This window comes from Erpetoichthys calabaricus, chromosome 14 (assembly GCF_900747795.2).
Source record: "Erpetoichthys calabaricus chromosome 14, fErpCal1.3, whole genome shotgun sequence".
NCBI lineage: Eukaryota > Metazoa > Chordata > Cladistia > Polypteriformes > Polypteridae > Erpetoichthys > Erpetoichthys calabaricus.
In genome coordinates, this window is record NC_041407.2 from 34955451 (window position 1) to 34981893 (window position 26443).

The 26443-nt window shown below is 37.5% G+C and overlaps 1 protein-coding gene across 1 annotated transcript in view; it reads right to left on the bottom strand.

The window, feature by feature from the left end:
• Positions 1-26443, bottom strand: part of sgsh (N-sulfoglucosamine sulfohydrolase (sulfamidase)) — a 59111-nt gene that overhangs the window by 12523 nt on the left and 20145 nt on the right. Inside the window, exons 5-7 of the mRNA XM_028819303.2 lie at positions 25351-25507; positions 8626-8707; positions 7942-8145 (exon numbers count right to left, since the gene is read on the bottom strand). Coding sequence (XP_028675136.2) covers positions 7942-8145; positions 8626-8707; positions 25351-25507 — 443 coding nt within the window. The remainder of the gene's footprint in view (positions 1-7941; positions 8146-8625; positions 8708-25350; positions 25508-26443) is intronic.

The following is a 26443-nucleotide window of genomic DNA, read 5'->3' on the forward strand; positions in this document are numbered from 1 at the left end:
TGCATGTTTGTCACACAAAATGTTTCTGATCATCAAACACATTTAACCATTAGTCAAATATAACACAAGTAAACACAAAATGCAGTTTGTAAATGGTGGTTTTTATTATTTAGGGGGGAAAAAAAATCTAAACCTACATGGCCCTGTGTGAAAAAGTAATTGCCCCCTGAACCTAATAACTGGTTGGGCCACCCTTAGCAGCAATAACTGCAATCAAGTGTTTGCGATAACTTGCAATGAGTCTTTTACAGCGCTCTGGAGGAATTTTGGGCCACTCATCTTTGCAAAATTGTTGTAATTCAGCTTTATTTGAGGGTTTTCTAGCATGAACCGCCTTTTTAAGGTCATGCCATAGCATCTCAATTGGATTCAGGTCAGGACTTTGACTAGGCCACTCCAAAGTCTTCATTTTGTTTTTCTTCAGCCATTCAGAGGTGGATTTGCTGGTGTGTTTTGGGTCAATGTCCTGTTGCAGCACCCAAGATCGCTTCAGCTTGAGTTGACGAACAGATGGCCGGACATTCTCCTTCAGGATTTTTTGGTAGACAGTAGAATTCATGGTTCCATCTATCACAGCAAGCCTTCCAGGTCCTGAAGCAGCAAAACAACCCCAGACCATCACACTACCACCACCATATTTTACTGTTGGTATGATGTTCTTTTTCTGAAATGCTGTGTTCCTTTTACGCCAGATGTAACGGGACATTTGCCTTCCAAAAAGTTCAACTTTTGACTCATCAGTCCACAAGGTATTTTCCCAAAAGTCTTGGCAATCATTGAGATGTTTCTTAGCAAAATTGAGACGAGCCCTAATGTTCTTTTTGCTTAACAGTGGTTTGCGTCTTGGAAATCTGCCATGCAGGCCGTTTTTGCCCAGTCTCTTTCTTATGGTGGAGTCGTGAACACTGACCTTAATTGAGGCAAGTGAGGCCTGCAGTTCTTTAGACGTTGTCCTGGGGTCTTTTGTGACCTCTCGGATGAGTCGTCTCTGCGCTCTTGGGGTAATTTTGGTCGGCCGGCCACTCCTGGGAAGGTTCACCACTGTTCCATGTTTTTGCCATTTGTGGATAATGGCTCTCACTGTGGTTCGCTGGAGTCCCAAAGCTTTAGAAATGGCTTTATAACCTTTACCAGACTGATAGATCTCAATTACTTCTGTTCTCATTTGTTCCTGAATTTCTTTGGATCTTGGCATGATGTCTAGCTTTTGAGGTGCTTTTGGTCTACTTCTCTGTGTCAGGCAGCTCCTATTTAAGTGATTTCTTGATTGAAACAGGTGTGGCAGTAATCAGGCCTGGGGGTGGCTACGGAAATTGAACTCAGGTGTGATACACCACAGTTAGGTTATTTTTTAACAAGGGGGGCAATTACTTTTTCACACAGGGCCATGTAGGTTTGGATTTTTTTTTCTCCCTAAATAATAAAAACCATCATTTAAAAACTGCATTTTGTGTTTACTTGTGTTATATTTGACTAATGGTTAAATGTGTTTGATGATCAGAAACATTTTGTGTGACAAACATGCAAAAGAATAAGAAATCAGGAAGGGGGCAAATAGTTTTTCACACCACTGTATGTTGTATATAAAAAGACAAGAAAATTATCAAATGTGTCTGTGTTTCTGGTCAGTTTCATGAAGGTTCTTGGGTTTAGGATTTTAATAACAAATGCTGGCTGTGCAGTTCTTCATACAAAAGAAGAAACGGTAACTCAGAAGTAATGCACTGTTTGTAAAACATAACATTTTATAGTATGTAACATTTATTTACTTACTTATGTACCTATTATCTACCTATTTATGTATTTATTTATTTATTTAAAGAGCTTCTGTAAAAAGCCACATTTCTCTTGGAGGATGAATAAAGTTGTATTTATCTGTAACAAATACTGTGGGGTTGGTCTGATGTATATAAATGAAAAAAAAAAGCGTCAGTCCAGCATGATTATTTGATTCATGGAGGGCGGAGTGGTGGCTCTGAGGCTAAGGATCTGCGCTGGTATCCCGAAGGTTGCCAGTTCGAATCCCCGTCACTGCCAAAAAGGCCACAGCTCTGCTGGGCCCTTGAGCAAGGCCCTTAACCTGTAATTGCTCCAGGGGTGCTGTACAATGGCTGACCCTGCGCTCTGACCCCAAGGGGTACGCGAAAACTACCAAATTCCTAATACAAGAAATTGTATAAGGCGAAATAAAGAACAAAAACAAAAAAAAAAAAACTGTTGTCTGAACACCTACATCTGGGAGAGTTGCTAGCTAATTTGTAAAGAAGGAGGTAGCTGGGTAAGCTGTAAGCTCTGCCTTCACCTTACTCCACAAGTTTTCAATTTGGGGTACGTCAGAATTTACAAATATTTGATTTGGTGGTCAGTGAACCATTTTTGCATGGACCTAGAACTATGCTTTACTTTATTGTCCCTTCCAGAAGATCAAACCACAACCTAATCTCCTGTTAGAGGCAGCTACAATACAATCTAAAATATCCTGCTATTTAATGTAGTCCATGATATTATGTCTCCTAGCAAGTTTTCTAGAACCTTTGGAAGACAAAGGCCATAACGATACAGATCCACCAACATGCTTCATAGTGGTCATTTGGTTTTTGTATGAATTTAACTAATTTTACATAAAACCAACCTCTGATGTTTGTTGCAAAAAAATATTTTTGTTTTAAATGACTAAAGAACATGGCTGTAATAAAAATTCAAGTAATGTTTAGTAAACTTGTTGGCATGGTAGTGTCATCGAATTGTAGTTTTAGAGGCTTGGCAACACCAGGCTGCAATCAATTGCTGCAACTGTCAATTCTGATCGATAGACAAAGTTTTGCCTTTTAATTCATTCTACCTTACTGTACAGTATGTGGAGTCAAAATAGGCTTTGGTTCTTTTCCAGACAGATTTATCACAGCTCCATCTGTTTGAATAGAAATGGAGATTGCAAACATGCAGCTATTCATATTATACAGTATATGAGACAGAGAGAGCTAGTGTCTGATTTATGGAGGTGAACAACCTTTTGTCTCATTTCATTTGTGTATTCTCTGGTATTACCTATGTTAATGGATAACTAAATGGGGTTTGGCCTGTGTGTTACCTTGAATTTGTACCCCAATGAAATCTTTTAATCTTTTTAGTTAGACAATAAAAGGTGTCACTTTGCTTGGCTTTTCTCTACCCCAATGAAAAGAAACATCATGGCATTACCACTTAAGAGTTCCTAAAAACTCAGATGTCAGTCTAGAAGAAACACCAATTTTAAAAGAAAACAGAGGGGGAAAAAAAGACACCCCCCCCCCCCCCTTATAAATGCTTGTTCTGAATTTTTTTAATTAAGTACTGCCATGTTTTAAAAAAGGTTTGGACATGTTGTATAAGTGAGAATTTGATTGTTTCTACTTTCAAATAATATATAACATCAGTTACCCACTGATTTTAATAAAAGTGGTTTCAGATTCTTCCAGTTAAGCATCACAAGTCCATGTGCTAGTAGTGTGGTATCGGCTATTACAATCCATTTATCCTTATCCACTTTAAGCCCATCTGGGAGTAGCAAATATAGCTGTTAATGACTGAAAGTCAGGGAATGTCATGCCAGGTAAATGAGGTTATAATTGAAGCGAATTTCTTAAAGAGTTGTTTTTTGATGTATATAGGGATGCTTTGAAATAAAAACAGAATCTTAAAAAGATCTTGACTGTATTGATTCTCCCTGCTAGGGTGAAATTGAGGGTAGGGTATCTGTTAATATCTTGTTTGATCATTGACAATAAATTGTCATTGATGAAGAAATAATTAATTCTTGAGTAACTATGACGTACTGGTGAGTAGAAAGAATGTTTTCTTAAATTTGAATTTATGAGTCTCCATGGGACCAATAAATTATGATCCATTACAAACTGTGTGATTGTCTTTGCAGTGTTAGTTAACTATACTAAGGGTTGATATCATTCTGGAGGGTTATGTAGCACCGACAAAAAAGCTCTAAAAGGTGGATGGGTGGCTATAACATGTCCGACTTAATTTATACAATGCAGCTTCAAATCACAGTTCTGCCAAATCCAGGTGAGAATACTTTTGTTATAACAGAAAGTGGAGATGATAGATGTAGTGTTAATATTTAGCTTTACAAACATATCAAAAACAAGGCAAAGAAGGGATGTCACAGTAATGGCTAAGTGTATGTTAAACTAAGAACTCAAAAAATAATAAGACAGAAATATAGAAAATTCTGTGTTGAGATCTTGTCATTGTAGTAATACCATTCACATACACAAAGGAATTGAACAGTACAGAATGTACATTGCCACCATTTTCAGTCATTCTGGACATTTGTTCGCATAGATCACCCAATATACTGTAAATGGCTGTGCACAGCCACACACTAAACTCCATCACAGACAAGTAGCTAGATTGCCAGGTGGATATTTAGCTAAGTGGAAGAATCCAAAGTTTGCAATTTGTCGTATCTTAAATATGTATTTTGGCTATGCCGTCTCCAAAAATATAGATGATGGGAGAGGGAGAGAGACTCTAAGCTATTCCTCAGTAGAGAAAGCATATATTTCACAGTTGTTAGTGAAGCTGATGCCACATTACATGACTTCTAGCTAGAGGGAATGTCAAACTTGGCAAGTGTGTTTACTGATCTCATTACCAGACCATGTCAGATTATACTATGATTCACTATGATTATGTAAATTAAGCCTACAACTGGAAATTGCTGGAAAAGTAATGTAATGTAACAAGGCCTTTACATGACTTCTAGTTGGTAGGTATGTCAGACATGACGATGGTAGTTGTTGATCTCATTTCCTATATCAATTTACAACACTAGAAATCACAAGGGATATCAAATTACCCAATTGAATTTCCTGAATTTACCACAGCTGGACTTCAAACATAATATGTATAATATATTTGGACATCCCTCCAAATTATTGGTTTCAGGTGTTTCATTAGAATGTGAATCGCCATGTGAACTGGAGATGCCAACAGACTTAACTAGATGATAGGGCTGGCTATACACTATGGAATAGCCTTGACTCTCCAAAGGCAGTAGCAGAGATAAAGCTGTTGGTTCACCAACTGGCTATTTGGGATGGTAACTACCAGGCACCCCACCCCCATATTGCAACATTTACTCCGATACATTGCTCCTGATAATGACAATACTGCAGTTTTGTTTTTTGTGTTTTAAAAATTGCAATTAAATTCTGCAATGTATAAGAACATGTTAATCACCTGTTTTTTTTTTACTGTACTTTAAACAGAAATAATTAACAAAGAAATACTTTTTTTGGTGAAAATGGGCTTCAGATGTCTACGCACATACACAATATAACTTGGTACAGTCAGTGTCTGATTTTAGCCCTGTACTGAATCCCAGTGAGATTACCTTTCAACATCTGCTATTGGCATTATTGTTCTTTTTTTGGGGTTTATGTTCTTTGTTCATTGTGTGTTGTGTTCAATTGGAGTCACTCCACGGAGTAAGTTCCCAAAATTAGAGGAATCACAATGCAAGAAAACAGTGGGGAAAATTATTTAGTTTTTCAAAGACCTGTTCACTTTATAAAACTCTAATTTATTATCATCCCTTGAATCTTTACATTGTTCCGGTACCATGTTTAGTGTTTGTGTGTTATTACAAAGTATTTGCAGATTATTAATACCAGAATGTTTGTATATATGTCCTCTATTTTTAATATAATATTTATATGTTTTATAATCTCCAATTGGGGGAGTAGTGAGTCTGATGATGATCTTGCAATCCTCCAGATAAAATTCATAAAAATAAATGTGTTACTGTGTTTCTGTTTAATTAGCCATTTCAGGTAGGGTGATGTTTTGCTTTTGTTCTTACATAGCCAAAAAATCAGATTGTATTGTTGATTTATTTTTGCTGTATTCCTTTTCCGTTTTATCAATAATAAATTGGTAAATAAGTATAAATCTGGACAAACTTTTAAATAACATTCTGGGACTGCTAGAAACATAACTGGCTTGTAGTTACTACAGTCAATAAAATCTTCATTATTGTTGTGATGTGAGATTTTGCATATAACTTGATATTTTGTATGTCTTTATTTGTAACTTAGGCAAAGCAATGTAATATCAGTGTTACATTATTGATAATAACAGCAATGGTTTGATGGTTTAAGAACCCCTTCCCCCTACCAGGAATAGGTCTCTTTGAATTTTATGACAGAGTTGGGGTGGAGGGGCGGGGTGGATAAGTGCCTTAAACCAGTTTAGCAAGTGTCCTCTGCTAAAGTCTTTCACCCCTGCAAGAAAGCCAGGCTGCCTAACTGCCAAGCTTCATCTTAACATATGGTCTTGGGGGGTGGTAGGTTTTAAGATGTTCTATTCCCCCATTGGTCTGAAATATTGCTATTTGGAATTGGCTTGTATCAGAAGCCTTTAAGTACCATGATGTCCTATTGGCTCTAGGGGTTGGACAGAGAATCTATAAATCTGCTTGCTCAACCTCACTCTCTCTCTCTCTTACTAACATCTGATGAAGGAGCATCTCTCTCTCTTACCAAACTGATGAGCTGAAAGGACAACACAATGGAGAACACAGTCCAGCAGCCATATTGGAACAGGCATATGGCCTGTTCTGAAGAAAGCTGAGCACCAATGATGCCTTAACTAGAGACATTTTAAATAACTACAAGTCTGTGTGCCGCCTGAAACTACACATTACCATTTAATCAGGTTGTATGGTTGCCAATATTCAAATGTACTTTGCATATTGTTATTATTTATTAATATTACCAATAATACATTGTTTAAATTGTAATTTAACTTTTTTTTTTTGTTCTTTATTTCGCCTTATACAATTTCTTGTATTAGGAATTTGTTAGTTTTCGCATACCCCTTGGGGTCAGATGCTGGGTCAGGCATTGTACAGCACTCCTGGAGCAATTACAGGTTAAGGGTCTTGCTCAAGGGCCCAGCAGAGTAGGATCTCTTTTGGCAGTGACGGGGATTCGAACCGGCAACCTTCTGGTTACCAGCGCAGATCCTTAGCCTCAGAGCCACCACTCTGCCTTGGTTGTCTTTTACTACACCTAATTGCCTGAGGTTATAGATGTAGATGAGAAGGTGAGAAGAAGTTATATACTATAATACCTTATAAACAGTGGTAAGTCTGTGAGATTTGACGCGTTCTGACAAAGGCTACATATTAATAATACAATAGGGGAAAGTAGAGTAATATAGTACTCTACCAAGACAAAACATTTATGTACAAGACCATAATGCAGAATTTCTAATACTTGTAGAAGAGCAAAATATTGAAGTGAAAATGTACACTGCAGGTTAGAACAAAATCTCCTATTTTATTAACAGGAAATTAAAAGCCTGCATAAGTAGTTTGCCTTTTTACCTATTTTAAAAAGTTAATTAACCTTTAGTTTTTCCATGTTTTGTTATTACACTTTTAAAAATAAAATGTAAAAATGATACAAACACAATCTGTTTTAATTATTGCTTCCTTTTTAACATACTATGGAAGGGTAATAAACAATCAGTTTTTTTTGTTTTATATATTTACATTATATTGAGTAATTCCTTAAAATTAAGATAATTTTGAACCTTACCTAAAATGTATGGAGAATTAAATAAGCATATCACCCAACCATAATAAATACAAAACAATAAGCCTTTAATCATAAAAATGTAATACAACTGTGCAGCACTTCTAAAATATAAGATAAACAAATAATCAAAAAAATTAATACACATTATAGAGGCCACCCTACAAAAAGATGCATATACAAATGTGTATGTATAAACAATTTGTCCTAGAGCAGCATCTAGTGGTTATTTTTATAACTACAATAATACCACCTAGCTTAAAAAATGATGCTTTTACACCCAAAATGAAAATGTTAAAAATTGTGATAAACACAAGATAAAAAATAAGCATAAAAAGCATACCTAATAAGCTGACAAAACTTTGGCTTACTTGTCCCCAACGTTGGGTGTGCTCAGGTGAAGAGATAAGCATTGGCTCTGCTGTTCCAGACCAGTACAAATTTGTCCTCCCATTAGGGAAAGGTATTCCATTGTCAGAGCTGTAGATAACCAGTGTGTCATTTTCAAATCCAGCATCTGCCAGCTCTTTGAGAACTAAGCCTATTCCTGCAAACAGAAAACAAAGAAAAACTTTCTCATTTTAAAACTAATCTGTTTTCTAATACAATTACATCCCAGTGTATAAATATATGCAAACAAAACATATAATGAAAACCGTGAAGATGGCAGGAAGTTTTATGTCCAGTGAGCATGTTCAAATATGCATTACTGTATATTTTTCAGCTACTTCAGGAGGTATAGATGGGGGCAACTTTACCACTAAAGTATTTATTTTAAAATAATTGCTATTTTTTGTCTTAGTTACTATGTATTTTTTCCCCTTCTTGAGCTTACATTATTGTGTGAGTGGGTAAAAAGATTAGGCTGGATTTTTTTAATTTGCTACTTTACCTGATTCTGTTTCTGTTTTATGGATAAATAGAAATGAACATTTGACTAAAACACTTTAGGAGTAAGAATTTTTAAAAATCCGCTAAAAAGTTAAAAGTGTGGCACATCTGCTTTTAATTTGCACACAATGCTCACCTTGATCAAGTCTGCTTACTGTCGTATACTGTGCAGCTAGGTCATCTCTGGCAGCTGGGGTATCAGGAACAAAATATGGGACCTGTAAGATTTTTAAACAAGCAAAATATATTTGGTAAAACTAAAAAGATTTATGATTTTTTTTTATTCAATTTATTAAATGCAGGGCTAGAATTAACTATTAAATTAAAAAGAATGCTTGACTGAGGAAAGCTATATATGGCAAAAAATGAAAAAAGGAAATATCGAAATATTACAAAAGGGCCTTCTTCAGGGAACAACTAAAAGGATACAATTTACAGATATTCTGTAGCAATTAAAGTAAGTTAAGCCTTGCAACTTGAAGCAAACAATTTGCACAGGTGTCCCAACTTCTGTCGATTACTTAAAAATCCTTTGTCTATCTTAAAGCAGAGTTGGAACAGAGTGTGTTAGTATACCTTCTGAAGTAGTACTTGGACAATATTACACTGCACAAAGTTGTAAATTCTGGTGATAATGGCAAGAAAACTTCAATTAACAAAGAAAATGAGACAGTGCTTTACTAATCTTAGAAGTGTATATCTTTTATTTAGAGAAACTGCAAAAAAAAATATCTATACTAATAAAAGGCAAAGCCCTCACTGACTGACTGACTGACTGACTCACTCACTGACTGACTGACTCACTCATCACTAATTCTCCAACTTCCCGTGTAGGTGGAAGGCTGAAATTTGGCAGGCTCATTCCTTACAGCTTACTTACAAAAGTTAGGCAGGTTTCATTTCGAAATTCAAAGCGTAATGGTCATAACTGAAACATATTTTTTGTCCATACACTGTAATGGAGGAGGCGGAGTCACGTATCGCGTCATCACGCCTCCTACGTAATCACGTGAACTAAAAACAAGGAAGACATTTACAGCACGAGTCACACGCGGGAACGAAGGTAAATGGCGTTAATTTTTGACTGTCTTTTAATACTGTGTGAGCATACATATTAACACATGTGCAATTAAACGTGTGCATTTACGGGGTGATTTCTGAGGCTTAAAAGCTCACCTTTTATCAAACGCGGGAAGAAAGGTAACTGACGTTGTTCACTGTCTTTTAATACTGTGTAACCATACATATTAACACATGTCCAATTAAACGTGTGCATTTACGGGGTGATTTCTCAGGCTTAAAAGCTCGCCTTTTACTAAAAAGGTAAATGCAAAACTATTTTCAATCAGTTTATTGAAACGCTCCCGTTAAGGATTGCAATAACATATTCGCGAGATAAAAGAACGAAGTAGGGGGAAATGGAGGAACAGCCGCAAACAGCGAAGAGCAAAAAATTAATTAAACAATTGAGAACGGAGCGAGTTAAGCATACAAGCATGTTCATAAGGGAAACAAAGCACGGTATAAAACGTAAGTTTAAATTAAGTTTATAGAAACGCTCCCGCTGCGGATTGCAATAACATATTCGCGAGATAAAACTTTAATGAGAAGACACGAGGTATAAACGAAGCACACGCCGTGGCGCAACGTTAGGGGCAACACTTTCAACCATTCTATGATCTGCTTCTCGCAACTGAAAGACGGCACATGGCGGATGTTAGCCGACTTGCTGACCGCAACGTTAGGGGCTTCAACTATGGCGCTGACGCAACATCTCAGTGCCAACACTTTGCAGACTGTACTTAAAAGACACGCCCTCCTCACTGGACAGTTAAAAAACACCAATCAAACTAACGATGACATCAAGTATTACCCAATCAAAAGTAGGAAAGGAGGCATCTTCATAAAATGCGTGTGGGATGATTTGCATGAGACGCTGCTTTCAAAAAAAAATGATAAAAAAAATACGGGATAAATCCCGTCCAGTATTGATTCAAAATAGGACGTGCAATTTCATTCTCAAACGCGGCACGATTCCGTATTTTAAAGGACGGGTGGCAACCCTACAGTGCCAGGTAACCACCCATACAATCAGATTGTGATTCAGACTAGGAATGCAATGAATGTAATTACCCCGATCTACATACAAGGCGAAAGTCTTGCAACATTCAAAGATGATGGTTTGGGATAATTAGTACTTATTAACTACAACATTGAACATAAAAGAGCTTATGAAGCCTTCAACCGAAAAAAGCAAGATCTCAGAGATCGTAAAAAAAAAAAAAGGAGGTAATGTCGTTTTACTCGCTGTAGATTTTAGTCAAACATTACCAGTTATTCCACGAGGGAGACCAGCAGATGAACTCAACGCGTGTTTAAAATCCATGCTTCTCCCACGGTCGGTTATATGTCGCGTGTTCTCGGGTAGGTACACCAAAAAATGTATACATTTAAGCATGTAATGGGCAAAGAAAAAATGAGGTATACCCGAAGGCACTGCAGTAGTACTCAATGTAACTTTACTTCTTAAATGTTAATGTTTTACTGTTTAATAATTTATACGCTTCTTATATATTGTTCAAATTCTTTTATCAAAATACCAGTGACAGCGCAATGCACGATAACATGGAGTGAATACACCATACGCATCTGCCCACGGCCGCCCTGGTGTGCGCAGATAGGAGTAGATTCTAAAATAAAATAAACATAAAAAGAGTAATACATTCATCACCCATAAAGCGGATAGCAGACGTGACGTATTATATGTGTACCACATTTCAAGTCAATACGTGAAACGGTTTGCAAGCTACATGTGATTTAAAATCCTGGACAGACCAACGAAAAGCCACGGTAGCAAATTATAGAAGAAGATTTTATTGTTTAATAATTTATATTTATATGAAATGTGCTTCTTATATATTACTTCATATTCTCATATGATAATGATGTTAATGTTGTTTATATTGATTTCTATGTTATTGTAAGTGCATCTATGTGTGTATATGTATGTATGTATGTGTATATATATATATATATATATATATATATATATATATATATATATATATATATATATATATATATAAAAAAAAATATATATAAAAAATATATGTGTATATGTATATAAAATATATCTGTATATGTGTGTATATGTGTGTGTATATGTATATATGTATATATATATGACAGCAACACTCATAACAATGACAACACAATTACATTGACAATCATGTTACGTTATTTTTAAAATGTTTCCTTTACTTTTTCATAACCTCTTTAACACACTACTTCTCCGCTGCGAAGCGCAGGTATTTTGCTAGTGTATATATATATGTAGATATGTGTATATGCCGATATGTATATATATGTATATATGTATATGTATATATATGTTTATGTGTGTGTGTGTGTATATTATATATATAAAAGACAGCAACACTCATAACAATGACAACACAATTACATTGACAATCATGTTACATAATTTTTAAAATGTTTCCTTTTCTTTTTCTTTAACACACTACTTCTCCGCTGCGAAGCGCGGGTATTTTGCTAGTATATATATATATATATATATATATATATATATATATGTGAATGTATGTATGTATGTATATATGTATTTCTATATATATATATATATATATATATATATATGTGCATATGTATATATATGTGTATATATATATGTAGATATGTATATATTTATATGTATATATATGTACATATGTATATATATATATATGTAGATGTGTAAATTTGTATATGTATGTATATATATGTATATGTGGATGTATATATGTATGTATATATATGTATATGTAGATATGTGTATATGTAGATATGTATATATATATATGTATATGTATGTATATGTTTACATAACCTCTTTAATACACTACTTCTCCGCTGCGAAGCGCGGGTATTTTGATATATATATATATATATATATATATATATATATATATATATATATACTGTATACATATATATATATATACTGTATACATATATCAAAGTGTCAGTGAGTATAGTGTCCTACATAATCCAAAGGCAAACGGATGAATCTCTGACAGGAAGAGATCTGGCAGAACCAAAGTCACAACCCAATCAGAAGACAAGTTTCTGAGAGTCACCAACTTGAGTGATAGGTGCCTCATAGCACAACAGCTTCAAGCACAGCTTGTCAGTGGTCAAAAAAGCAAATCTTAGTTTATACTGTGAAGAGGAGACTTTGTCTAGTCTGCAATAGTCCATAGCCAGTATTTCAAGGCCCAATTTCGTCCTTTAAGGAATGGCTGTCTTACTGCCATTCGCCCCGCCATCAAATATATGCAGAACAAAGTCTACTATGAGGAGGAAACTGAGATTTGCTTTTTTCGTCCACTGTTAGGCCAGGTTTATACTTCATGCCCGCAATGCGTGCTCCAGAGAACACTCCTGCTACGCAAGCGTTTTACTGCTTACTTTACGTACATCTGGAAGAATCCACCAGGTGGCAGTGCGAGATATCATCACGGTGAGAACAGGTTCAGCTTCGCTGTGTTGTGAATTGCCAGGAACATCCATTAAATTCTGAGGACACCTTACCGCAATATCTCTGAAAATAATGTTTAATGATTAAATCCACCAATCCAGGGATGTGTCCATTCTAGCTAGCACTGGGCACAAGGCAAAAACAATCCCTAGATGGGGCTTCAGCTCATTGCAAGGTGAATGCAAGCACTCACATACACTGGCATCATTTTAGTGTCAACAAATCTGCATATCTTTGGAAGGAAACCGGAGCACACTGTGGAAATCCAGCAGGAAAACATGTCAACTCCAGGCAGGGAATACCATAAAGGGATCATTTTCCTGCAGATCATCTAATGTGGTCTACGTAATTCTCTGTATGAAATGTCCCAACACTGCACTCTATGTGGGAGAAACTGGACAAACACTTTACCAAAGTATGAACTTACGCAGGTTCCACGTTAAACATTGCAACAGAGGTGTTCCTATAGCAGTTCACTTCAACAGCCACAGACACTGTGAGAGGGAGTTTAAAGTCACAGTGCTTATGGGCAAGTTCAGAACACAGCAAGAAAGAATGGGAAGTTAAACTCATGCAGAGATTTAGAACATTGAAACATGGTTTAAATAGAGACAAGAATTTTATGGCCAGATATGAGGAATGTTTACCACAGATCCACATTGTATTGAAAAGCGCATCAGAAACCTCAAAAGACTTTGTTGGACAGTTATCAAAAGATCTTGACTGTACATTGTTCTCCTCTCTTGCTAAATGAATCTTAGCCTGGTGAGTTCTTTTTACATTAAGATGTCTCACTTAAAGGTTTTCCAATGCTGTATCTGTCCTAGTGTCTATATAAGCACAGGGAATTCTGGTTTCTGTATTACATATTGCCTGAAGAAGGGGCCTGAGCTGCCTCAAAAGCTTGCATATTGTAATCTTTTTACTTAGCCAATAAAATCTATCTATCTAAAAGGTGTCATTTTGCTTAACTTCTCAGTACATCCATAATGGCTAACATGTTACAACACCCTAGTACTTTAAAGTACCACCAAAAGAAAGTGTGTAATAGCCAAACCACCCCATGTTTACTGTTACATTAACTACATGGAGAGAAAAGCCAAGTAAAATGACACCTTTTATTGGCTAACTAAAAAGATTACAATATGCAAGCTTTCGAGGCAACTCAGGCTCTTTTTAAAGGTAAAAAATTAATAGATTCATTCAGGCTAGGGTTAATTTAACAAGAGAGAAAAGAACAATGTATTGTCAAGATCTCTGGATAAGATAACTGTCCAACAAAGTCTTTTGAAGTTTGTAATGAGTTTTTTCAAAACAATGTGGATCTGTAGACAGGTTGTCTGTCATTCTGAGAGATGTAAACAATCCTCATATCTGGCCATAAAACTCTTGTGTCTATTCAATCCATGTTGTAATGTATTAAATTTTAGCATGAGTTTAACTTCCCATTCTTTTCTCTCTTGCTATGTTTTGAAGTTGCCCATAAGCCCTGTGACTTTAAAGTCCCTCTCACAGTGTCCATGGCTGTTGAAGTGGGCTGCTACAGTAACATCTGTGTTGCCATGTTTAATGTGGAACCTGTGTAAATTCATTCTCTGGCGGAGTGTTTGTCCAGTTTCTACCACATAGAGTGCAGTGTCAGGACATTTCATGCAGAAAATTAGGTAGACTACATTAGATGATCTGCAGGAAAATGATCCCTTTATGTGATGTTCAAGTCGGCAGTATGGTATAACTATACGGTCTGCATCATAGATGTGGGCACATGTTTTGCATCTTTTCTGTAGGCATGGAGATGTGCCATTTTCTGTTGGTTCACTTAGGGAGCTTCATACAATTAGTTGTTGAAGGTTTGGTGGTTGTCTGTATGCCAGGAGGAGAGGTTCAGGAAATACATTTTTCAGTGTTTGGTCATTGTTTAGTATTGGCTGAAGTTCTTTTATAATTTTTCGAACTGTTTCAAGATGTGGGTTGTAAGTGACAACAAGGGGGATGTGGTTCTTGTTGTCTTTGTTTTTATATTCCAGAAGGTTGTCTCTGGGTATGGCAGTAGCTCTTCTTATTTGAGTGTCTGTTGTTTGGGGGTGTAACTTTGTCTGATGAAATCTTCTCTGAACTCCTGCAGTTGTTGATCCCTGTCTGTCGGGTCTGAGCAAATACGATTGTACCGTATTGCTTGGCTAAAAATAATGGAGCGCCTTATATGTTTGGGGTGGAAGCTATCACTTTTCAGGTAGGTCCGTCTGTCTGTCGGTTTTTGAACGGTGGTGTCAAGAAAGCTAACTTCTGTTTTTGAGTAATTCAGCTTCAGCTTTATGTTGGGGTGAAAACAATTATATTCATTATGAAAATGGAGGAGGTCCTTCTCACTGGCAGTCCAGATTATGAAGATGTCATCTATGTAACGGAGATACAACATTGGTTTTATGATGCACATTGACATGAAATCTTCCTCCAATTTTGCCATAAATAGGTTTGCATAGTGAGGTGCAAACCGACAGCCCACTGCAGTCCCCATTTGTTGCAAGTAGCAATCTTGTCCAAAAGAGAATAGATTATGTGTCAGAGTGAATTTTATCATTTCTATTACTGACTTTGTGGGTAAATTATGTTGTTTGAGGTACATTTCACATGCCAATATGCCATCATCATGGGGGATGTTTGTGTAAAGTGCCTCAACATCCATTGTGGCCAGTAAGGTTCCCTCAGGTAAGGGGCCTAAAGCAGACAGTTTTTTTAAGAAGTCAGTGGTGTCCTGGATGTAGCTGGTTGTATTGCGGGCGAGGGGTTTAACACTAGAATTACCAGAGCCTACGAAAAAACTCGTATATCCGGCCCACCTTAAATCGCTTCTTAAATCCGTTCACACCTCTCCGCCAGCATCCTTTGTCCTCTAAATGTGCTGATAAAAGACAAGCTGCCAGCAGCCGGCTATTCCATCCCTCCACCGACTTAGAACGTGAGCGAACTTTTCCCAGCTCACGCCTTGATTGTTTACCTGGGAGTGAAGTGCAGTTTTACAGTGGAAATGATAGATCGTTATTTGGAAGACACGCATGAAATGCGTGTTCCGTTTCTAAAGTAATCTGTGTAAACACATTGTTAAAACAGAAACTTTTTCATATTTTAGTAATAAATGTTACAAAATGTAGTAGGCATAAACTATAGAATATGTAAAGCCCGAGTTCCAAAGATCAAATAAACACTTTCACAAAACCTTCAAGAATGATTCAACAGCTTCTGTGGCGTAGTGCGCTAAGATTTGTCTATTAGCGCAGAGCAGCTTTTCCTTGCCTCACAGACCTGAGTTCGATTCCCCACTGGGGATGAACTGTTGCTTTTTTTTTTTCTTTTCTTTTAAACCTCAAACGGACATAAAATTTATACATTGGTATGCAATGTCAGTTACTGAGATCGTTATATTTTCATGTGGGATGCTCCTTTTAAAATATTTTTTTAACAATTGAGACTGCAATTAACAGGAACAACTGTCCTTATAACTTATTTTTAAGATCCATAACACACAGACAGACAGAGCACTGCGTAATAGAGAGACAGACAGGCAGAGAAGTCACTAGATATATAAATAAAAAGGGAAGCCACGTGTAATGAAAGAAAAAAAGAACAACATGTGCGTTATCTCTTGGGGGAGGGGTGATGTTAGAGCGCCTGCGCTTATTCAGTGCAGCAGGGACATGCGTGTCTTCCAAATAACGATCTATCATTTCCACTGTAAAACTGCACTTCACTCCCAGGTAAACAATCAAGGCGTGAGCTGGGAAAAGTTCACTAACGTTCTAAGTCGGTGGGGGAATGGAATAGCCGGCTGCTGGCAGCTTGTCTTTTATCAGCACATTTAGAGGACAAAGGATGCTGGCGGAGAGGTGTGAACGGATTTAAGAAGCGATTTAAGGTGGGCCGGACATATGAGTTTTTTCGTAAGCTCTGGTAATTCTAGTGTTAAGGATGTGCTCCACCCAACCTGAAACATTTTCTGTAAGGGAGCCAATTCCTGAGATTATAGGCCTTCCTGGGTTCCCTTCTTTGTGGATTTTAGGAAGCATGTAGAAGTAACCCATTTTGGGGTTCTCAGGAATTAAACTGTTTACATGATCCCTGATGTCAAGAGGAAAGCTACTTATTATTTTTTTTAGTCTCTGTATTACATCTTGCCTGAAGAAGGGGCCTGAGTTGCCTCGAAAGCTTGCATATTGTAATCTTTTTAGTTAGCCAATAAAACGTGTCATTTTGCTTTGCTTTTCTCTACATTCATAATGGCTAACATGGTACAACACCCTAGTACTACATTAACTACATGGTAAAGACATACCCATTAAGGCAGGAATTTTAGGCCACATTAGTCCCACTTAGATTGTTTCTGAAATTTCAGTAGATGTTAATCAAATTAATGTTTAAATGTTGTTTTATTTCATTACTAATTGCATGAATTCAAGCAAATACTTTTAATATTTTATTTTGGGATGGGCTGGTAGGGTTTCATTTTTTATAACCATGGGCAAGTACCAGCTAACCAGCACACAATAAGTTCCAGTTAACCTGGCAACTTTAAACTGGCCCCTTGTGAATATGTAAGTGTGACTAGCAAAGAGCTGGCTCTCCATCCAGGATTGTTTTCTGACTGGCAGCTTATATACTGCCATGTCCCACATTGAATAGCTTTTTGCAGACTAACAAAATAAATATGTGAGTAATGACACTATACAGGGTGCTTCACTGAAACAAAATGACTTTTCATGCAGTTCACATTAGAACACTACCGGTTTTTCTTCCTGTTAAGCGAACGCCGGCGGGACTGGTCACCGCACCGGTAACTTTTTTTTACAATTAGTTTACGATCTATTGGACTGAGCAACTGTTTTCATTTGGCAGACTTATTCTTCGAGTATTATTTTTCAGTTATTTATAGCTCGACTGGTGACTTTGTTGACACCAGTGTGGTTGTGTATGGACTAGTTTCAGCCTAACCCTGTTTTGAGACTTATCTGGTTCTGTTCTCCAGATGTCTGCGATCTCGCCTACAATGTAGACTGGTAGGACATTTATTTGGTTCGTGTTTGTTTGGTCCCTCCAGTCGCTTGCTATCTAACCTGCGACGGCCATGCTTCAGTACTCCGCTGACTGCACTGTATCTCTACCCAGACATTGTATTCCTCCCCCGTCTGAGATACATGCATCGTGGGTCCCGCCGGAGTCTCCAGGCTGACACCTCGAAAATAACAAACTCCATCTGGTCCAACTCTCAACGTCCTCCACGTAACATAGGCAGGATTAATGACCACAGTGTGTTAGCCAGCCTAGCTCGGTCGGGTAACACCGTTGCCAAATGTGATAACACCATTGTCAACTTCAGTTTGTTGAACATCCGCTCACTTATGAGCAAGGGGCACCTCATCCAGGATCTCCTCACTGATCGAAAGTTTGACTTTTTCTGTCTGAGACATGGCAACAACCTCATGACTTTTCCCAACTTAATGAATCCATTCCCCCGGGGTTTGTTTACATCTGTCAACCACGTGGCTCTGGCCAGGGAGGAGGTCTTGTGGAAGTGAAAAGTCCTGCCGTTGTCTGTTCCTACCTTCAGCTGTTTTGAATCCATTGTATGTCAATTGACTAGACCTACTCCTACTATCACTGCAGCTGTTTACCTACCCCCTAAATCAAATGATGACTTTTCTGTTTTCCTTACACACCTATCTACTGTTTCATCAAACATAATACTTCTCAGGATTTTTATATACATATGGATAATACCAATGTCCTTCTTACTAGAGACTTTACACGAAGACTGAAACGATCTGTCTGAACTGAAGGTAATGATCGCTGCAATGGCCACAGCCACCGCTCAAGACATAAAGGAGCTCAAGAAAGATATAAAGAAAGAAAATAATGATATGCTCAAGACAAACGAGAAGCTGCGGCAGAATATTAAAGATCTGGAGAATCGTGTAAATAATTGCTTAGGGGCAGCCTTGAAAAGTATGCTAGAAAAAATTGAGGATTTGTTACAAACATTTTTTTTGTAAAACTTGAGTTATTTGTATGGAATGTTATTTTATTTTAACAAAATAAAAAAAAAAACTGGACTCTTTGTTCACAAAGAGATGTATAAAAAGCATATACTATATTAACTCTTTTAGGGCGGATGTCGACTTTTGTCGACAGGAGGGGTTGAAGGCTAATGTCGACAAAAGTCGACATCCAGGGATAGGGGGCGACAATCAGCTGTTAATGGCGACAAATCTCACTGTCACGTCACAGGCATTCCCTCTGTGCTTGGAGGAATGCTAGACTCATTGACTCGGCAACTAAACCTTGCGTGTGCGTGAGTTGCGAAATGTAAACAAAGGCAAGATGGCACCGACATGTGAAAAGGCAGCAATGCAAGTGCAGAAAAGAAAACACTCGGCAGACGATGTTTTGCGCATTATCGCGGAGTCGGACTGTTGATTTTTCAGAATCGGACTTTATTGGCAGTGATCAGGAGATCGAGCAAGAGAGTGAGAAGCAGGCATCAGCTGATCAGACACAAGCCGATGCCGCGCCAGCGGATCTGCTGCCAGTTGAGTGCCTTCGCGCAGCCGATGCATCTACGGCAAGGTTCGCATAGGATAAATGCACAGACATTGATCCGTTGAGAGCCGATCTGGCTACCGGAGTTTACAAGACGGCATGGCTTGCTGTTGGACACGACAGATCACCAACTGCTGTACTTCAGGCTGCTCTCTCCTGATGCTGCTTTTCAGCTACTGTCAGACGAGACAAACAGGTAGGAAGAGATTTTTTTTGAATCGCGGGCTGCGTTTGCATTGCATTCTCGTTTTTCAAAGTGGAAACCCACAACGAAAGACGAGATGAAGCGCGCTGTGGCATTACAAATAGAGATGGGACAGAACTGGTGATATAACTTCAGGGAGCATTGGTCCAAGCGTGTTTTGTCCCCTGGTGGCTTAGGTACGTGCTGCTGCAAAGTTTTATTCACTTCTGTAATAAACAGAAGCAAATCCCATGGGGTGAGCCAGGCTATAATGCCATACATAAAGTTCATAAAGTTTCAGAAGATGAAAAGAAGTGACAATACGGTTTTCATGCAGGCAGAAAACTTGGTGGCAGTGGCATGGCACGATGGCAAATGGGTGACTTGTCTCTCTACAGTACACACTAACAATATATGTGAGAAAGTGCAGCAACAGACAATTGAAAAATAGGCACCAAAGCAACACATATTGTAAGGAGTGCAATGTGGCAATGACTGAAATTGGCTGCTTTGAGCGAGATCAGACTTTGCTGTGTAAAATGTATGTGATATGTATGTGAAATCATAGAGTATGCAGGCTCATACAACATGCAAGACAGTAACATTTGTCAAAAGTAAATATATTTTGTTGATTTGATATGTTAAACAATTGCTTTGTGTTCTTTTTTAAAAAATGTTAGTTTTTGGAAAAATATTCAGCCCTGGGAGAAAAGAAACAAAAAAAAAATTAGCCCTAAAAGAGTTAAAAGGACTTTATTGCTCAAACCAAATCTATTATACTCACATAATTTCTTCCAAAAAAGGTAACACCAAGTCATTGTTTTCATTGCTTAATAATATCACACAACCCCCAGATTCACTACCTTCTCATCTTTATTCAACTGATTTTTGCAATTCCCTTATGCCCTTTTTTAATGAAAAAATCCAGAGGATACACCAGTACCTCGGTACGGATTCCTCCAGTACTTCATTTGAATTTCATCCACCTACTCACTCATTTTCCTCTTTTCAGCTTCCTACTTTCTCAGAAAGTCCACCTGTCAACCGGATCCCCTTCCCACAGTTCTGGTTAAAGCCTTCCTTCCTTCTTTGGTTCCTCTTATTTCTGCTATAATTCACTCATCTCTCACTACTGGAACCGTTCCTTCATCTTTTAAAACTGCTGCAATAACCCCAATTACTGAAAAAACCTGGTGTCGATTCTACTAATTTCAGTCATTTTCGTCCTATTTCTAATCTACCCTTTACTTCCAAAATTCTTGAAAAAATAGTGGCTATTCAACTTCATTCTCATTTATCTCAAAATAATTTGTATGAATAGTTCCAGTATGGTTTTTGCTCCCTCCATAGTACAGAAATGGCACTTATCAAAATTACTAACAACCTCCTTATGGCAGCTAATTCTGGTTTAATCACTATTGTCATCCTTCTTGATCTGAGTGTGGCATTTGACACTATTTGTCACACTACTCTTCTCTCCCGGGGCCCCTCCTTTTCATTATTTACCTCCTTCCTCTTGGCAATATCTTTTGTAAATATAACATTAACTTCCACTGTTACGCTGACGACACCCAGCTTTATCTCACTAGCAAACCTACTTTATCCTTTCCACCCTCACTTATTGATTGCATAGCAGAAAGTAAATCCTGTTTTTCTTCAAATTTTCTTAAATTAAATAGTGACAAAACTGAGGTTCTCCTCATTGGTACAAAACCAACATTATCTAAAACTGATAATTTTTCATTTGATATTGGTAATTCCTCTGTTTCTCCTTCCCCACAGGTTAATAGTCTGTGTGTCATCCTTGATAGTACTCTGTCTTTTCAGTCCCACATCAGTAACATCTCCTGGTCTGCATATTTCCACCTGCGTAACATTAATCGTATTCACCCCTCCCTCACTCCCCTTACAACTGCTATCCTTGTTCATAGCCTTGTCACTACTCGTCTGAATTATTGCAATTCCCTTTTCTTTGGTCTTTCTCGCAAATCTCTTTATAAGCTTCAAATGATCCTGAATTCAGTTGCCTGCATCATTACTAGCACCCCCTCTACTCACATATCACTCCTGTCTTGCAGCAGCTTCACTGGCTACTGGTTAAGTTCCACATTGACTTCAAAATTCTCCTGTTAACATTTAAGGCTATCCACAACCTTGCCCCTCCATATCTATCTGACCTCCTCCATGATGTCATTCCTTCCCACACCCTTAGATCCTCTTCTTCCATCCACTTGTCTGTCCCCTTCATCCATCTTACCACCATCACTGGAACTCATTACCATCCGAGCTTAGAAATATTGATTCATTCTAATTTTTCAAATCTAAACTTAAAACTAATGTTTAAGACTGCTTTTCCTCTTTGATTACAATTGCTCTGATTGATTTTAATTTGTGTATTTTTAATTTAGTTTATAATGTGTGTTTTATCTTTTGTTCGGTGTCCTTGACTGTTTAGAAAGGCACCTACGAATAAATATAGTGTTTTACTATTATTATTATTAATATAACTGTAAAAGGCTGTATTCATAACAAGAAACACTCATAAGGAACAGACCACGTCCCTAATATGTTGATTAGGCTGATATTGACAATGAAACTAACCTCCCTAATTCTAACAAAGTTATATGTATAACATAATTAAAGATCCCTAAACTTGGATTTTTTTTAAACTGAAATTTATCTCGTATATTATAAGAAAGTTTTACATTCATACAAGACAGTACAGTAAACCCTCGTTTATCACGGTTAATCCGTTCCAGACTCTACCACGATAAATGAATTTTCGCAAAGTAGGATTCTTTATTTATAAATTGAATATTTTCGCAGTTAGAGCATGGAAAACCTGTTTACTGCCTTCTAAATACTTTTTTAAACATTATTAGAGCCCTCTAGACATGAAATAACACCCTTTAGTCAAAAGTTTAAACTGTGCTCCATAACAAGACAGAGATGACAGTTCCGTCTCACAATTAAAAGAATGCAAACATATCTTCCTCTTCAAAGGAGTGCGCGTCAGGAGCAGAGAATGTCAGAGAGTCAGAGAGAGAGAGACAGAGACAGAGAGAGAGAAAAGCAAACAATCAAAAATCAATAGGGCTGTTTGGGCTTTTAAGTATGCGAAGCACCGCCGGACAAAGCAGCTGCAAGGAAGGGAGCAATGTGAAGGTAGACTTTCAGCATTTTTTAGAGGAGCGTACGTATCCTCTAGGCCAGAGTGAGAACAGCCCCTCTGCTCATACCCCCTCTGTCAGGAGCAGAGAATGTCAGAGAGAGTGAGAGAGACAGAGAAAAGCAAATAATCAAAAATCAATACGTGCTGTTCGGGCTTTCAAGTATGCGAAGCACCGCGTGGGATGCATATCATATATCATCGAGGAGTTTTATTTAATACGTAATACGTGCTCTGGTTGGGTAGCTTCTCAGCCATCTGCCAATAGCGTCCCTTGTATGAAATCAACTGGGCAAACCAACTGAGGAAGCATGTACCTTAAATTAAAAGACCCATTGTCCGCAGAAATCCGCGAACCAGCAAAAAATCTGTGATATATATTTAGATATGCTTACAAATAAAATCAGCGATGGAGTGAAGCCGCGAAAGTCGAAGCGCGATATAGCGAGGGATCACTGTAGTCTTACTGTAATTTTTTTCATTGTGTGGTCAAGAACTTCTGTAACATTCAAATTACCTGAAAAAAATTGATATACTTTACAATACGCACAGATTACTGTCTAGGATACTGTATACTAACGTAACAAACACTTCTGTGAAACGTATCCCTTGTCCGCTTTTGAGCCAATGCCCACCAAGAGATCTCTGCATGTCACTTAAGCAACGCACAATTTCAATGCACTTTACACATTTGCATGTAAGCTTCCCAATGTGACTTAGTTTTATTTAAGCAATTATTAATTATTAGTAATATTACCAGATGCCATCAGCTGTTGAAAGTGGCACAAGTACATTAAAACAACATAAATAGGCTTTACTGGCTTATTCATTATATTCTTGTCCAGAACGTTTATGTATATTAAAAAGAGCCCAGCTCTGTCCATTGAGGAACACCACTTTTAATATCATCTAATTTTGAAAAAGTTCCCCTCACTTATAACCCTTTGCTTCTGGCGTTTCAGTCAATTTCATACCCAGTTGCACACTGTGTCTTGAAATGTTTTTATTTGATCACTCAGCTTTCATGTGGTATTTCATTAAAAAACCTATTAAAATCAAAATAAATAATATCATATGCACTTCTGTCATATGCTTTTGTTTTTTTCATAGAATTCAGCATATTAGTAAAACACAACCCTCTCCATCTAAACCCTGTGACAACACGATTCACCTCTGCTCCGCCAACAGCCAATCACCCTTTCAGGATGGTCTCCTACTTGAGTAGATTCTCTGTCTCTGGAGTATACCTGTGCCTCAACCTCCCTAATGATCAAGTCCCTCACTATCACTACTTCTGCCTTTCTGGGGACTGGTTTTGAGGTAACTCGATGGGTCTCCTCTTCCCTACCTATCACCTCAGAGTTATTAGAACCACTGTCCATATCTGCCACATCCTGGAAATGGTTGGAAACCTCAATTTCTGGGGTTAATGTTGTAGTACAGTGTGCGTGTCTTTCTCTGCGCTCACATGCATCTGTGATTCACCTATTTTTACCTTTCTGATCTTTAGTCTCTTCTTCAGCCACTTTGGGAGTGCACATTATCTCCCTAAAGGACACCTGGGCAAGATCTGCCAATTTCTTACTACAACTCAAGCTAGCTACCTCCACAAATTCAGTAACCATGGCCCTCTCTAAGCCTCCGTATTAACTATTTTAGATGGTCTCACTACTAAATACTTTCTTCCCTCTGCTACTGACTCACTTTTAAGCTGCCTGCTGAAATTGTTTTAGTCTCAAACTAGATGTCCTCTAGTCTAATTGTAAGAAACTATCTCTTTGCCATTTCCTTTATTCCTAATCCAATGCAACTATAAATATGATAACTGCTTAAATGCTCTCCTTTTTATTTGTGCTCTTTATCCAAGTGTTCCTCCTAGTGCTAATGCTTGCCAGTTTGCCTGCACTGGGAAATCATTTTCTTATTTACTATTAACATATACAAAGCTAGTTAATTTATTTACTGTTCCACTGCAGAGCTGCACTGCACTACACAAGAATTGCTAAGGCACAAACACCCCTTCACTTAAAATGTGCCATTTCTCCTGGGTATTTGAAAAAAAACAAAACAGCAAACAAACTGGAAAAGGTACTACCAGGCCCCTTTGTGGCAACCAGAAAATGACATTTTAGGAGCAAATTCTGCATTTTATTCAAATTTACCACACAGACAACACAACACCAAACTCTCAGTATAATCCAAGAGCATGGATGATGTCAGAATGCAGTACAGGCTCTGTATGTCAGCAGAGTGAAAAAGCTGGGGAAAATGTGGATAACACCTGTTAGCAAACTAATGATATACTGCAGTCACTGTGTATAGTTTAGTACTGTGTTCATATGCATAACATGTTAAAATGAGACATTTAACCCATCATTACCTTAACCTGTTCTGGGGTATAGTACTGAGGTTTCCAGTCTGGGATCCAACCCATTCCAGTTTCTCCATTTCCAAACTTCTCACAGAAGGCTCCATATTGAGGCTGAGAATGACCACAACGGTGTGGATCATGGAATGCAACATAAAGGAAAAAGGCACTAGAAAACAATTTTTTATAAAAATGAAAAATACTGTTCAGTGCTTGGAATTATCACAAACATTAATCCGTGATGCAAATAGAGAAAGCAGATATTATAATGCATATATCAAAAGACAAGGGAAAAAAAGGTTTATATTTGTATTATATTAAGTAACAGGGAGGTACTATGGTGCAGTAAGTAGGGATCCTGTCTTGCAGTAAGGAGACCAGGGTTTGAGACCCAGGTCCTCACTATGTGGAGTTTAAATGTTCCTCCCATGTCTGCATGGGTTTCCTCTGGGTGCTACGGTTTCCTCCCACAGTCCAAAGATATACAGGTTAGGTGGATTTGCAGTACTAAATTTGCCCTATTGTGTGTTGGGGATGTGTGTTCCCGTGTGATGGACAGGCACCAAATCCAGAGTTTGTTTCTGCCTTGCTCCCAATGCTTGCTGGATTAGGCTGCAGCCCACCACGACCTGCTTAGAAAATAGTATTATGTGTTTTATTACCACAAACAGGGTATATAGTGAAAATGTGGAATAAAGAATAATAATTGATTTTGCATTTAAAACTTTAATTTCATGTTGTAGCTTTGCTTTAATCATTTGCTACAAGGAAAACATAAATGTACAATTACTTATGTATGTCTAGTGTTCTACACTTTTAAAACAGATGCTTTGTTTACAAAAACAACCATCACTAATACAATTAGCTTTTCCCCAAAGATATGACAGTTGCCATAAAAGAAGTACTACCTTTGTTACTGCTCAGTCAACTAATCCATATTTAATCTTGTTTTTTTCATCACAAAGAATAGCAAAGAATTATATGCAAACACAAGACTGATTAGCAGACTATTCAAATATTTTGCTCTCAGATCACTACTGATTTTAACTTCATTTCTATGACTTATTACTATTATTATTTCAACAATAAAAATTCTTAAAAAAAA